The 15712-nt window shown below is 41.3% G+C and overlaps 1 protein-coding gene across 1 annotated transcript in view; it reads right to left on the bottom strand.

The window, feature by feature from the left end:
* The window catches only part of LOC110053534 (uncharacterized), a 37059-nt gene extending 31730 nt beyond the window's left edge, over positions 1-5329 (bottom strand). The window contains exon 1 of the mRNA XM_089272127.1: positions 4737-5329. Within this exon, the coding sequence (XP_089128253.1) occupies positions 4737-5300 (564 nt within the window). The 5' untranslated portion in view covers positions 5301-5329. The remainder of the gene's footprint in view (positions 1-4736) is intronic.
* Positions 5330-15712: the final 10383 nt, after the last annotated feature.

Raw genomic sequence — 15712 nt, forward strand, 5'->3', positions numbered from 1 at the left:
TGACTTGAAGGAAGAACTAAGTCGATACGTCGCACAAGGAATCCTTGCACCTGTGGAAGAACCAACACCTTGGGTAAGCAGTCTGGCAGTCGCTACTAAGAAATCAGGTGTGCTGAGAGTGTGTATCGATCCACGGCCATTGAATGAGGCGTTAAAAAGAGAAACTTACCAGATACCTGTACTGGATGAAATTCTGCCAGAATTATCTCATGCCAAGGTCTTCTCCACTGTTGACCTGGGTTCAGGATATTGGCACTGTGTTCTCGACCAAGAGTCAAGCCTACTCACAACGTTCGCAACACCATTCAGAAGATACCGCTGGTGCCGATTGCCCTTCGGTTTGTCAGTCTCGTCTGAAATCTTCCAAAAGCGAGTAAACCAAGCACTAGAAGGCTTGAGCGGTGTTCTTAACATCGCAGATGACATCCTAGTATATGGCGTTGGAAACAGCGAACAAGAAGCAATTGCAGATCACAACAGGAACCTCCAAGCCTTACTGAAAAGATGTCGTGAGCGCAACATTGCCCTTAACAGAGATAAGTTAAAGCTCAAGCAAAAAGAAGTGTCTTTCATGGGTCACATACTAACGAGTCATGGTGTGAAGATGGACCCAGAGAAAGCGAAGGCTATTCAAGAAATGCCGAAGCCTGAAGATGTTGAAGGCATACAAAGACTTAACGGATTCATCAATTACCTTGCAAAGTTTTTACCTGGATTGGCCGATGTAACGGAACCACTGCGGTGACTAACAAGAAAAGATGTGGAATGGCAGAGGACTGAGGAACAGGAGAAATCATTCGAAGAAATCAAGAGGCTTGTGACCACGGCTCCTATACTAAGCTACTACAACCCCAAAGCAGAGCTCGAGATACAATGCGACGCAAGCCAAAAGGGTCTCGGAGCTGCACTCCTTCAAAAGGGAAAGCCAATCGCCTATGCAAGCCGTGCACTCACTGATACTGAGGAGAGATACGCCCAAATCGAGAAAGAAATGTTGGCAATAGTGTTCTTTCTCGAGAAGTTTCATCAGTACACCTTCGGACGACCAGTCACAGTGAGAAGCGATCACAAGCCACTAGAATCTATCCTCAAGAAGCCTCTATCATCCGCACCTTGCTGACTTCAAGGCATGATGATGAGACTTCAAAAGTACAACATCAGTGTACACTATGAATGTGGTGCGAAGATGTACATAGCTGATCTATTATCCCGAGCGTACCTCCCTGAAGTGGGACGCGAAGACGACAAAGAATTTGAGTTAGTAAACATGATCAAGGCCCTCCCCATCAGTGACCAGAGGATAAAAGAGATCAGGCAAGAAACAGACACTGACCAAACACTACAGGTGGTAAAGTCCCTAATCCTCAAGGGATGGCCAGATGACAAGGGCGATCTACCGGCACAAGCAACCCCCTACTACAGCCTAAGAGATGAGCTAACAGTCCAAGACGGATTGATCTTTAAAGGAGAAAGACTAGTGATCCCTGCCACTCTACAGAAAGAGATGAAAAACAAGATTCACTCCTCACACATGGGAATTGAATCGTGTCTGTGATGAGCGAGAGACTACGTCTTCTGGCCCGGAATGTCTGCAGAGATCAAGCAACTAGTCGAAGCATGTGAAACCTGTAGGACGTTTGAGAAAAGTCAACAGAAAGAAACCCTCCTACCGCATGAAGTATCATCACAACCCTGGGAAAAGGTGGGAACAGACCTTTTTGAATTCAAAGACAAGAACTACCTCGTAACAGTCGACTACTACAGTAACTTCTGGGAAGTGGACAAACTACCTGACACTAAGGCAAGCACCGTCATCTTGAAACTCAAGAACCACTTCGCCAGATATGGATGTCCAGATACAGTTGTATCCGACAATGGGCCACAGTTCTCCAGCAAAGAATTTGCCACGTTCGCTCAGACCTGGGAATTCGAACATAGCACCATCAGTCCAGGAAACAGCAAAGCGAATGGAAAAGCTGAGTCCGCCGTAAAGACAGCAAAGCGACTCCTTCGCAAAGCATGTAAAGCTGGTTCTGACCCCTACTTGGCGATCTTAGACCATCGCAACACACCTACACAAGGAGTGGGATCCAGCCCAGCCCAGCCCAGTGCCTTATGAGCCGGAGAACGAAGACCCTGCTACCAGCAACGGGCAAGCTTCTGCAGCCGCAAGCCAGCGAACCATCTGATGAGCAAGAAAAACTCATCGAGCGCCAAAATCGACAGAAGTACTATTTCAACCGCACAGCCAAAGATCTTCATCCCCTCGACAAGGGTGACGTAGTGTGCATGAAACCACTCCGTCTGGGCAAGAAAAAGTGGCGCAAAGCACTGGTAATCGAGAAACGTGACCAGCGCTCGTACACAGTTGAAACAGCGGATGGTGGAGTGTACTGTCGCAACCGCGTACAGCTTCGAAAGACCCAAGAGCAACCACCTATAATCCAACAGCACAATGAACCGCTTCCGCTAAGCAACCCAACTGATAGATCCGAAACGCTTCCTGCAACCATTCCACCGCCAGAGCCAGCTTGTGAATCAAATGGATCAGGTGTCAACCCCTCACCAATGACCCTGAGGCCTGCACGTGTTCGAAGGCCTCCAGAACGCTTTAAAGATTATGTGTGCTACTGAACATTGCATGATTGCCGAGCTTACAGTTATATCTTATATGTTTTAGCGTTTCTTTATTTTGTTCACCTAAATTTTATTTTTATTGTTTTTTTTTAAAGAGAAAGGATGTTACAATATGGACACAATAGATTGTTTATTGACATTGATATGATTCACATGACATTTGATCATAGTAAGATTGGCATCACTTACATATTCAATACTCTCGATAGCTCACTGAACGTGTAAGATCACGAAAGTAAGAGACCTGATTAAAAGCACTTTCGATTGACTCCTGAAGAGCCGTTTGTACGTCTCCTGATAGTGGACCCAAACCGAACGTGTTACAGAGCCTTCATTAGTAGGTCGGACTTAAGAAACCGGCAGAAATGGAGCTTATAAACGGAAATCAGAGCATTTCTTTTATTATATTATTTCTTTGAGTGTACCCTAAAAGATATTTTGACAGCTAAAAAGTGGTGTTTTGCCATCAACACTCTAAGTGAGACCAGGGGAGTATGGGGGGGGGGGGGTGCTGTCATACATGGGCTATATAGGTATGTGCCGCTGTGAAGGGTATGGTTTTCAAGCAGTTTACGCTAGGTTAGGGTATATAAATCAGAGCATTTGGGTCTAGAATAGGGTATCATTTCTCGCGAAACTGACCAGTTGGTTGAAGATTTTATTTAGACTAAGGAAACCAGGAATTGCCACTCAAAAATATAAAAAAATCAAATCGGTAGGTTTAAATTTACACAAATAAGCCTCCACAATGTCAATAGATGGGGGGGGGGGATTTGGGGAGTTTACTCTAGTATAGGGTAGCAAAATTCAGCTGAACTAGCTCCAGAAATTCCTAAAGTACATGTACCCCCCGGGTGAGACCAGAGTCCACCCCGATCTTTTCATATGAGAGTCCCCCCCAGGGTACTTCCACAAGGTGAGTTTTGTTCTCATTTATTAATTAGCTCGTTTTTCTTTCCACTTAAGTTGTACAAAGGGTTAAAGATCAGCTCACTAATCATTGTTTTACCAATTATATTTGCTAGTTTCAATCCCAAAAAAAGGTAAGCAGTTGTTTTAGCTAGTGACCTGTCATCCATGAAAATGAGATCGAAGATTTCACATTTGACTCAGTGCATTGGCCGTGGAGATGTCCACTGAACAATCAATAGACCTCATTGCGGTCTTGGTTCCTCATTTTATTTTGTCATGCTGTGGCAAGGAAAACCTTACATAACACTAATTTGATACAGTTTTTCTATGGGAATACACTGTGAAATAGTTTCTCTAATTCCATTTAATTCTGATCACAAAATGCTTGAGCTTGCAACCACTGACCAACGCATTGCCTTTGCGTAAAACTGAGCTAAGCTCAGGAAATCCAGGAATTTTTTTACGTCCTGTCTTCAGTATTCCAGATGATTATTTACTTATTTATTTATTTTATATTTTTTGACATTCTGCATTTTATTAATCCTGTGTTTTCGTAGGATTTTTTTTCATGCATTCCAGGTTTTAGCAATTTTGTGTTCCAGACTTTAGTATTCCTGCTTTTAGTATTCTGACGTTCCAGGTTTAAGTATTCCGCTGTTCCAGCATTCCGCCCTTCCAGGTTTCAGTACTGGCCATCAGTCAAGCAGACATGAACTTCCTCCCATACATGTCCCAAGATGGGGAGGTGGAAATGGGTGGAGAAATTTACACCATATTGGAGGGGTAGGGTGAAGTTTGAACACTTTGCCTTGCAGTCATGGTGAGGCTACGAACAAGACATCAAGGGACAAACATTCTCTACAGCATTTCGCCATTTTTCGCCTAGCTGAAAAAAATCGCTAATACAGCCCAAAAGTAAATATTATGCCTATATTTGCAGTTAAATTCATATCCCTTTATTCCCCTTAGTTGATGGTTCTCCTTAGCCTTAGCTCTGGCCTTGCTTGACTGTGTGAGGAAATCCTGTAGGGGTATCTGTTGACTTCGTGCGCACTCAGCTAGCCTAGCGCAATCTGAATTATTACAGGTCAATTATTATGCAGCTATCTCGACTTGCGAGCAACCGCTAAAACTTAAGAAAACTTCGCAGTCACAAACTTACTGTTATCTTGGAAAAAAGAGCTTACCACGATGATGGCTTTCTTGCACGGCCACTTACGATTTTTGCTGAAGAGACTCGTCCAACAAGCTCTCAGGAACGAGAAACCCTCTGGGATCATTAAGACTAGTACAGTCATAATGAAAAGAGTTTCTCGATTTTGCTTTGGGTCTTTCTTCTGTATTTCAGTGGCATTTGCGCTATTCCAATGAAAGGAAGCCATAGACAGCAAAGAAATTTTGCTGGCGACAAGACATGTTAGCACGGAAGCGAACAGGAGGATGCCAACGATGCATTTTGCCACAGAAAGCCACACTGAAGACCTCGAATCTTCCTCCTTTTCGCGATGGATCTTCGCAGTCTGTCTGACAGTATACTCAATCTCGTGAGAGGTTCCTGCAGCCGGTGTTCGCTCAGAAGCACTCATTATTGCGGCGTTCCCAATGAAGGTTGTCCGTATTAATTGCGCCGTTGAATCATTGTTCCATGTCGTTTGCAGGGTTCTTGTTCGAGTTCTAGGAAATGCCGGAAGCGAGCCCGCGAACGGGCCCGGGCAAATAGACTGTCGTGAAATTTGACCTTGCAACTCCATCTTAACTCAACGTTTGGAACAATGCTTTTGTTTTAACTCCTCGGTGGATATGGTAGATTGCCCTCGGTTTCTTCCGACATCTTCCGATTTTGCTCTCTAACACTGCTCGGTTCTAAAGACGATGGCGTAACCGAGTGGGGAGGGGAGGGGCAACCATCTCCTGTCATGGGCCCTCGCTTTACTTGTAATCAGCTCAGGGTTATTGGGCAAATTTCCGATTTGCTCCTTAGGCCCGGTTTAAACGACGGACTTTACATGCGCCGAATCAAATACTAATTTTAGTCGACTCGAATGAATAAGTTTGATTTTTTTGCCGAATTAAATTGCTGAGAGCGAGCGATAGCGACGTGTTAATTTCCATTCGAGCAAACATAATCTATTTAACTCAGGGGGCCCGCGGGGCGGGGAAGAACACTCTGCGACGCCTGGCACTATTTTTGTGTTTGGATCATCCACCAAAAAGTGACGTCACATCCGGTAAAAAAGCGCGCTATAATCGTTCTCTTAGTAAGTAAAATGGCAATATTTCTTAATCGGCGGGATATTTTTAACGTTTTATTTGGTCACGATAAACAAAATTTTGACGTCTTCATCGTCATATCGTTTCTTTGAGGAGCAGAACGATTATTTATTCAAAACCACGCTGTTTTGAAGGCGTGTGTTTTTACGAAATGTCGTCGTTTCTTCTTCGCTGAATTCCACAGGAGTCATCGTTTGCGTGGAAATAATGAGTTCTAGGTAAGTTACGCTCAGTTCAAATATCCTATTCTCTTAGGTAGGCATTACACTAAGAGAAGAGCGTAATGTCAGTTTTCTAGACGAGGGAGAACCTATTTAACAGAAGCCCATTTTTTCAAATTTACCTTGACAAACACTTGAGAGTAATGTAGAGGTGTTAATCGGATCACACTGTAAGCTGCTATAAGAATAGACCCACACAGACCAAAAATTGGACAACCTATTTGCAACCGTTGCCACTGACACAGTTGCCTTAAACATATTTTTTGAAGGCCTTTTGTTTATGGTCGTGTCAATAACGATGAAAAAGTAGCTTCTTCCAAACAACATTACCCAATTCAAGACTAGAGTACAAAACCCATACCCTATTTAAGAGCAAAGTGGCCAAAATCGATACCCTATTTATGACCAAAATGGCTGAAAAACCATACCCTTTGGGGCCACACATATCTATATTGTGCATATAAGGGAGTACCTCCACCCCCCTCCAGGTCACAGTAGAAGTGGGTACCTGTCAAAAGCGGGGGTAAAGTTAAGAGGTAAGGATATACCATACTATTCTATTGGGAGCTAACCCTAAACAGGCCAATTCCCTCTTTTTGAACTGCTCAAAGAAGTTGATCCCCAGGTCGGCATTGCGGTTCAGACAATACAGAGGAATATACAATTAACCACTGGATGACTGAAGGAAAGTCTCATCTGGACTGCTTCACCCCTTTGTTGATCTTTTCGGGGAAATCTGATATCCCCAAAGCACGCATTTACAATGAACTCTAGCTCTCAACATAGATTATTTCTTACAGAGAAAGAAAAGTATTCAACAAGAGATACGGAAATAGGATACTAACCTTGAGTGTACGATTTTCCACCACACTCACGTGGATACAGAGCTTCAACTGTGTTCACTTTTAGAAAAAAACGGCTTCTGTTAAACATGTTCCCGTTGTACACAGTGCAAACTGTGGCCAGCAATACTTCATCCAGGTTGTTTTCAACATTACAGGCTATTGCACTTAGTGTTATCACCGAATCACGAACAATAAGAACCAAAAGTTGGAACAACACAAGTTTTGCAAATGTTTAAAATCGGCCATTCGATGACAGAAGGCTCTCCGTTATTTTCCTTCAAAACAATACTAAACTGTTCTCTTTGGCCGAACGTTTTGCTTAAAAAGTCGAAGAAATGTACCTGCAACATCTTTCTATCCTCAGTAAGAAAGGACACTAACCTGATGGTTTGCAAATAGAGGAAAATCTTCCCCAATCGAAACGCCATTTTTTCGCGTTGTGAAACGAGCTGGGCGGCACAGTTTAAACCGGATGTGACGTCACTTTTTGGTGAATGATCCAGATCAGGAGTCTTCTGCCCCGCCCCTGATTTAACCTAATTTATTTAACATAATTATGAATTAGATTCGGCACATGTAAAATGCGGTGTATTATTTACACACGCAAGCCAACATATCTAGACTCGGCTTGTGATTAGTGCGGATTGCACTGAAGCTAATACGCTTTCGCAAACCCACATTCATTGGCTTGAAATCAGGTTACACCACAAGCAAGCTGTTACAGGGTTGTCAAAATAAGCCGGCGATCGGCGCATTCTCGAAACCTGCGCCGCCTACTCCGAATGCTAGTAGGTTAGTCTTGAGCATGATATTGGAGAAATAAAATGGAAATAAAATTGTTCAGTTATTAATTTGTTTGAACTCAAATTGGATCGTAGGGAATAAAGTATTTGCTGAAAAAGTGCGTGACACGAATCGAAACTGATTTTGCGTTCGACGAAGTGGAACGCAAACCTAATTTTGACCTGTGGCTTTTCAGAGTTGGTCTCCCTGTGCACGGTTCTAGGCCGAAAAAACCACATTCCTGTAAGGACACCAAAATGGCCACCCCGCTTGATTTTTGCAGGGGCATGTCACGGCCAGTAAACTGGTACCGTTTAATGCTAAGACATGTGATAGGACATGTGGCGAACATGTGAGTATGTGAGCAGGCCATGTGAGCTCGTCTTTCCGATGGATCTTTCTTTGGCTTCTTTCCATTCAGTCGCCGTACGTCTCGCTATTATGTGCTCTCAGCGTCAGATTTTGGCGAATTTAAACGCTTCGACGGCAGCGTTTATCGAAATCTGAGGGAATTGTCCTTGTTTATTAACACGACTTGGCTTTGGGATGATAACCGTGGGAACAGCTACATTTTGATTGCATTTGTTGATTAGTTCCAGTCGCGACAGATAGCTCAGTCTTTATCCGGTCGAAATTTTATTGTTTGGAATCGGTGGAAAAGTACTCTGAAGGAAAGATCCATAAGACTACTTTATTCATCAGGGAAATTACTCGAATTAGTCGCACGGAGTTTGTTTACGATAAATGACCTCGCGAAACGAACACGCGACTGCAAATGCTAACTTAAAATAATGTACGTAAGCAAAGTCTAGACGAGATGGTTATCAGATAACGCGTGCGTGTCAAATACGTTCGCTATTATAAAAAAAAAGCCTAAAATTCCGAACATGAGGTTAAAATATGAAAGAAACGTGAAATAATCTTATTTTAAAATTAAATTTTATATGGGATAAAGCCAAGAAAGCGCCAAAATATCGAACGCTTCAAAGCCGTGGTTTCTGTGTGCATAATTGCCAAATTTATCTGCCAGACAAGACATCGCTTCTGACTGTAGTCTCAGGAAGCTCCTGCTGTAGTAAAATGGTAATTTCTTTTTTAGGCTCTTGATGAGATTTTATTCTCTCTGGGTTTTTAAGTTTTTAAAAAAGACAATTGTATAATAGTGCACTTTGTGAAGTTAGTCCAAGAAGAAAAAGATGAAAAGGTATTTTTTATTGCCTCCTTATGCACAAATACAATACAGTAGAGATACAATACATACAAATATGATACATACTTTACTACAAATCCCTACAAGGGTTTTTCAGTTACAAGACTACATAACTATTATACTGAAATACAGTTGAAATACAGTTGACCTCGACAACTCGAACCCTCACTAAATCGAATCCCCCCGCTAACTCGAAGTCATTTTCATTTCCCTTCAGACCATTTTCTATATAATTTTACCCTCGATAACTCGAACTCCCGATAACTCGAACATTTTACTATTTCCCCTGAAGGTTCGAGTTATCGGGAGTCGACTGTATCTAAAAAAATAACCAAATAACTAAGGTAATAAATATGCATTAAAAAATTAGTGACATACAATGGATTCTGATAGATTTATCTGAAAAAAGTAGGTAAACAATTCTTTTCCAAAAACGATGATCGGAGTCTGAAGATCTTATATTATTCCAGAGCCTTGCCCCACGGTGGGTGAAGGACCGCTGTCCGGTGGTTCGACGGCACCTTGAAATGTTCGGTTGACCGCGTTGTTTAATATTTCTAGTGTGAATTTGTGAGCGCCGAGTAAATTTCTCGATTAAGTACTCAGGGAAGAGTTTATTAGCACTTTTAAAGATGATTACGGCATTGTTCAAGTAAAGTCTGTCATTAACAGGCAACCAATTTAGGGATACAATGTGCAAAGTAACGGTGCAAGTGTAATTTACATTGTATCAAGAAAAAAAACAAACACTAGTGATGCAGGCGAAACTTAAATGAAAAATTTCTACTTATTATTGAAATCCTCTACTTGTTTGTTTTTGGAGCGATTTGTTTGAGTGAGTCAATCTTCCCTAACCTTTTTGCCGCGACGTTATACGAACACTAGGTTGGAGAAAATCATCAACAAATGTACACAATATTTGCTAAAAGAAGCACCACATTGCATCTCAGGGAATTACTTTTCAAAATCTTCCTAATGGGAGGGGGCGACCCCCTCCCATACTCTCCCCGAATGATGCACAGTGCGCGTCTTAATTTGTCCAGCCGCTTCGCGGCATGTTTTTCACACAAACCCTACCTGCCTACATTTTAGATGGAACCCCCTACTCAAAAAAAAAACTGACAACCCTGCGGTACTCAGTTGCTGATGTTGTGATGTTTTAAAATAGGCTTAGTCATTACAGCAGCAAAACCTTTTGACACTACATGTACATGTTCACTTGACATGTGTAAACAGTGCCGAGTTCAGAGAGTTAAAACTCACATGGGACAAGGCACAACATGCTGTACAAAACAGGGCTAAATTGAGAGATTGTTGTTGTGTTATATCCCATTAGGACTAAGAGCTAAATAGATAATTATTATTGGAGGATAAAGTAAGTAAGTAAACAGTATTCTGCCATACATTTCCCACTTAAAAATTGCAAAAACTTGTTATGTCTACCTTCTCACTTGTAGCAATTCAACTCCCAGGTTCTGACATTTGAAAACAGCATTCCAACCGAAAGGAATAAAACTAAGCATAAGACCCCAGTACGCATTGCGGACCTATTTTTCAGTGATGTTACTATTGTGCGATAACCTCAATGAATAAGAAATAAAATGCAAACAGCGGCAACAAACATAACACATGAGCTACGCATGGTTTGGAACAACAATCTAAAATTTTCTTGACGTTTTGCATGCTACAGCACGCATCTTCAGAAGTGGCGATTCCAAAAAACCGAAAGATTTAAAACTTAAAACTACAAAGCGAGGTACTGGTAACTAACTAAACAATAACGAAAACTAAAGGTGATAGCTAATAAAGTGACAGCTTTTCACTGCTAGCATTGTCATTAAGTGCTGATTTTAAGTCTCGTATAAACAATGTTTCCTTTATTTTACAATGTAAATCACATTGTCCACTAGCTAAGACCTCGAAATGGTCCTATTTGATGTTATGGCCGGTGGAGATTGCGTGATCAGCAACAGCGGAAGCGTGACCCACTTGCGTAAGGGCTTTAAATGCTCGACCTTTCTGTCATGCAGTCGTCGCTTTGTTTTGCCGATATAGAAAGCGTCACAATCCCAGCAGCTGGCTTTGTATACGACTTTAGATTTTTGCGGGCGGTTTAATTATTATCATTATTATCGTCCTCACGTAATGTTTGCTTAGAGTCCTTAGGGCCGAGACAAGACCATGGTCCTGGGGCACTAGGGGATAGCCAGTTTTTAGCTTGATAGCACCCTCCTCAAAATGTGTGCTGTATTTAGCAAGGTTATCTTTTGTAGTTCACTGATGCTTATTTGGCCGGGAATTCTTCCAAGATAAGTTTCTAGTCCCTTTTTGATAGCTCCAAGTGCTCCAATGATAACTGGTATCGTTTCCGTTCTCATGCCCCACATTCGGCTCGTTTCGATTTCCAAGTCCTTATATTTGGATAGTTTTTTAGTGACTTTCACGGATTTGTTTCTGTCTGATGGTATTGCCATGTCAATAAATTTACAGGTTTTCGTTTTGTGGTCTTTAATCAATATATCGGGTCTGTTGGCTGTTATTTTCCTGTCTGTGTGTATTGGCATGTCCCATAATATCGTGACATCCTCGTTTTCTGTAACTGTTTCCGGCTCATGGTCATAGCACTTTTCTGATGTCTTTATATTATAGTTGCGACAGACTTTCCAATGTATATACGCGGCTGCTTTATCGTGTTATTATTATTATTATTATTATTATTATTATTATTATTATTATTATTATTAAAGCAAAAAAAAAAGTTGAAGCAAAAACAAAAATGAAAAACGAGGAGAAGTAAGGCGAGTTAACGAGTAGATTGTTGATGACGGGGGGAGGGGAGGGATGAGACCGAGCACGCGTACATGCTAGATCTTTGCTTCCCGACGTCCACGCATAATAACACAGCTTTAAATTTAAACGACCCCGTCTTGGCAATATAAACCCCGAATAAAAATATTTTCCCATGCGAGCTTTCTGACAAGTTTTTCTTTTCTCACCCTTTGTATACTGAAAGCCTACAATCGCGACGTGTAGACATTCCTCTTGTGCAATACATATTTCCCATCGCTGGGATGAATTTTAATATCGGTATATAAAGAGGTGTAAAATGACACACCCATTTTAGCGTCGGTCGCCGTTACATTGTAGGGAAGGCAAGAGCGAGGACGTCTTTGTCGATGTGTGTTCTTCAGGCAAGTTTATGTTTCTCCTTCCTCTCTTGTGTGAATTCTTGTTTGACTAGTTGTTAACTTTTCCTTTAGCTTCCCTAGCTTTTCACAACCATTTAATGGTCCAATATAGTCTTCATGTTGAGAAGTTTTGAGGTCATGTTGTTCATGTATTCTCATCGCCGTTCCTTTCCAAGCACGACCATCTGCACTTTCTTCCTTTATATGAAAGCAGAAAACATTATCCGCCCCTGCCCATTGCTCTGACATAAAGAGAACATTAATTTATATTTGAAGAAAATTCCAGTCCCTCAACCCTGTTGTTAGTCGTTTAAAAGTTTTATTCTAAATGATGAGAGAAAATTATTATTAAAAGCGAAAGAGATTCGGCAACCCTACTGATGATATTTCGCAACTACACTTAATTAGTTTAAGTCTAATCGCTTTTATTTGAGCCTGAACTATGGTTTAGCTTGAACTATGCTTGAACCTGAACTATGGTTTTGTTGTTGTTTTCCACAAGTCGAACAGAGCCAGCAAAGGTGAATCCAAAAGACCAGTATTGGTAGTGTTTTGCTCTGCTTTGACGACCAACTCTGTCATCACGACTGAATTGAAATGAAGTGTGGCACAACTAATGGACTCCCGAGAAGATGCTGTTTGTTACATCTTGTTCGCGTTGGAAACAATTCAACTGAATTACAGATAAGTAAATCATAGTTGTGACTATATTTGCTTTAAATAGGCGTTTCTATAATCTCAGTGGTCTTTCTTTGGCATGAAATCGGGTTAATTGATCACCGAAAAACCCCTTCGGGGAGTAGTAAAGTAAAGTCTGCATACGAGCCAAGTGGCCCATCAGGCCGGAGCTTTATATCCCGGTTTCTGTAGCATGAAGCGACTAGGAGTATTTCTACTCTCCCCTGGATGGGATGCTAGTCCATCGCAGGGTTACCCCCAGCATTAAGTTCGCCGGTACCCATTTATACACCTGGGTGGAGAGAGGCACTGTGAGAGTAAAGTGTCTTGCCCAAGAACACAACACAATGTCCCCGGCCAGGGCTCGAACCCGGACCGCTCGATCCGGAGACGAGCGCACTAACCATGAGGCCACCGCCGCCGGGGAGTGCCGGTTCAATAAAGTCTCATCTCATCTCTCTCATTTCAAGTCTTGTTGACAGGCCCGGCATGGAACCACGTGGGTACTTAGTTATACGGTGGGGGTTTCTAGACAACCGATAGTAAAGGACGGAAAATTTCATTGTATCCAAGGGAAAGTGCATGCTCGTAGTGAGATCGATAGCGTAGAGTTCGAAGTAACGTGGTTAAACTGTAATAAAGAAGGGGAAGTGAGAGGGTCTCTCAAGGATTTAAATTTTGCGATCTGAGAACCGTTCTGGGTTAGAAATTTTGTGAAGTCTTGTTTAAGTTTAGGGTCCAAATTTCTTGAAGAACTTGTTTTAGAGGGTTGACAAATGGCGTAAACTCCCTGAGTGCAGTTGGCCAATGCAACGGTTTGTAACAGATAAATGACGAATAAGGAAAGGTGCACTCTAATACTCCTGATTCGTTCTGGCCCGTGTGACTTTTCTGGGGGGTCTTGTGCAAGCCCAATTGGACTTTATGCGGTCAAGAGAAAATTCTTGATGCGGTATAATAATTGATTATTAGTTCTCCTCTTCATCATCACTTATACACCTGGGTATAACCCCTGTAAAAAGAAAATATGATGTCAGCATTTAAAGCTGACGAAGATACCATCTGAGTAATTTGGCTGGTATGTTCTGAACGTCGTTTATAAACTTTTAATGATGATGATAAATTAGGTTGACTGGCGACCTGTTTAAGTTGAGCTGGTTAAGCTGTGATTGGCTTTAATACTCGTCAAAAAAAGCGCCGAGTCTGATGAAACCACTGCAAGAAAAATCAAATTATAATACCAATTTAATAATAATTGATCATAGATCTGGATCACTAAACTGGACATTTTACACGAGAAAATGGAACTGTAACTTACAAATCATGGCACGAAAACAAGATAAGACGAAACTTAAACTTTTGTTGTTACTGCTCGACCAGAGTCGAGCACACTAACCATGAGGCCACGAGATAGAACTCTCCACACATGACAATGTGAAGTACAAAACAAGTTTAGTAAACGTCACTCTAAAGTCCCACGATAACGGCGTAAAATACAGACGAAACAAGCCCTCCATGCAAAGCAAGACAGATCTTCCGTTGGGGACGCTTATAATAAGAGAGTTGCATCTTTCTTCGAGACAATGTTAATAAAAGCAAGTTGGTTTATATTCGGAGTGAACTTATGTTTCAAAGAATTTTTTCGTCTAAGAAGGGAGGGAGTGTTTTCGGCGAATCAGGATCAGGGGAATCGGGAATGGCAATCAGTTATTTAGGAGAAGAGGGATACAGGGGGGAGCGGATGAACAGTGGATACCAGAAAAGAATTCAAGTTCACCTTCAGACAAAATGCGAAACCACAGCAAATCGCGATCATTACTGTTTTCTGATGTATGTGACACGACTGCAAATTAGTCAGTTGACTGAGTGAGCTAAAAGAGTGGTATTTATTGATATATTTCTTTATCCTCAAGGCTGGAAACAGATCAGTGTTGAAAGAAAGTGCCGCCATCCTGGATCGCAGAGCACTCTTGGTCTCAGGAGCAAGTTGACCATTGGAAACATAAAATTCAGATAAGTACATTATTTGTGCTCTTGACATTTAACAGTTTCAATGCAAGAATGATATGCAAAAAGAAAATAACTAACGAAAGTAATTGTATTGTTGAAGAACCAAATTCTCAGAATTAATATTAATAGAATATTACAAACCAGTAAGGAGAATTAACATTTTAAGCACGTACCTTTTGAAGATGTACCTTTATAAGAGCTACCACTCAGGTTTGTTATTTTGAGAATCACCCTGACACTGTCGAATATTGTGTCTTGGGATCTTCCGGTTTTAAAACTCTATTCCTATTTCGTATTATGCGCACGACATATCGTCAAAACCAGAACCAAACGTTTTCAAAAAAGAGCTTAGAAAATAATATTTTTCCCATAGAACTGAAAATAAGGGTCGCTGCTTTTCGAGAAAAATTTAAATGAAAAGCAACTGCAGATAGAATTTTAAGCATGTACACGGTTTATCAAATGAATAGAACCAACTCGTGAAAGTTCTCTTGTTTTCTTTGTTTTTGTTTGTTTGTTTGTTTGTTTGTTTTTTTCCAACAATTTCGAGAAGCCTTGTTGTAGTTGTATTACATGCTCACATCCTGTAAATTTGAAGAGTATCTTGAGAGGATGTTGTAAAGTATCTCAGTTCAAAGGTTTAAGCTTGCGGTTCGTAGATTTATATATAGTAAACTTCACGAAATGATGTTTCATATTCACTGAGGCGCGCATCTAGGATAAATGGTGACTGATTTCCGAAACAACGAGTGTCTTCTGAAGGGGTCGAGAGCCATACATGACCCTTAGGAAATGTTCTGGATTTTTTTTCCCTAAAAGTCCCCTTTTTCGGGTTTCTGAGTCATTCTGAAAACTCTGACCGATTTCCGTTAAAACGGTGGAAACGACATTATTCAACTGAACTTCAACAAAATTTGTTCGAAAAATTCAGGGGGAATTATGTTAACTTCTTTTTGT

Source organism: Orbicella faveolata, unplaced genomic scaffold (genome assembly GCF_042242905.1).
Source record: "Orbicella faveolata isolate gen_17 unplaced genomic scaffold, um_ofav_v1 contig_1, whole genome shotgun sequence".
NCBI lineage: Eukaryota > Metazoa > Cnidaria > Anthozoa > Scleractinia > Merulinidae > Orbicella > Orbicella faveolata.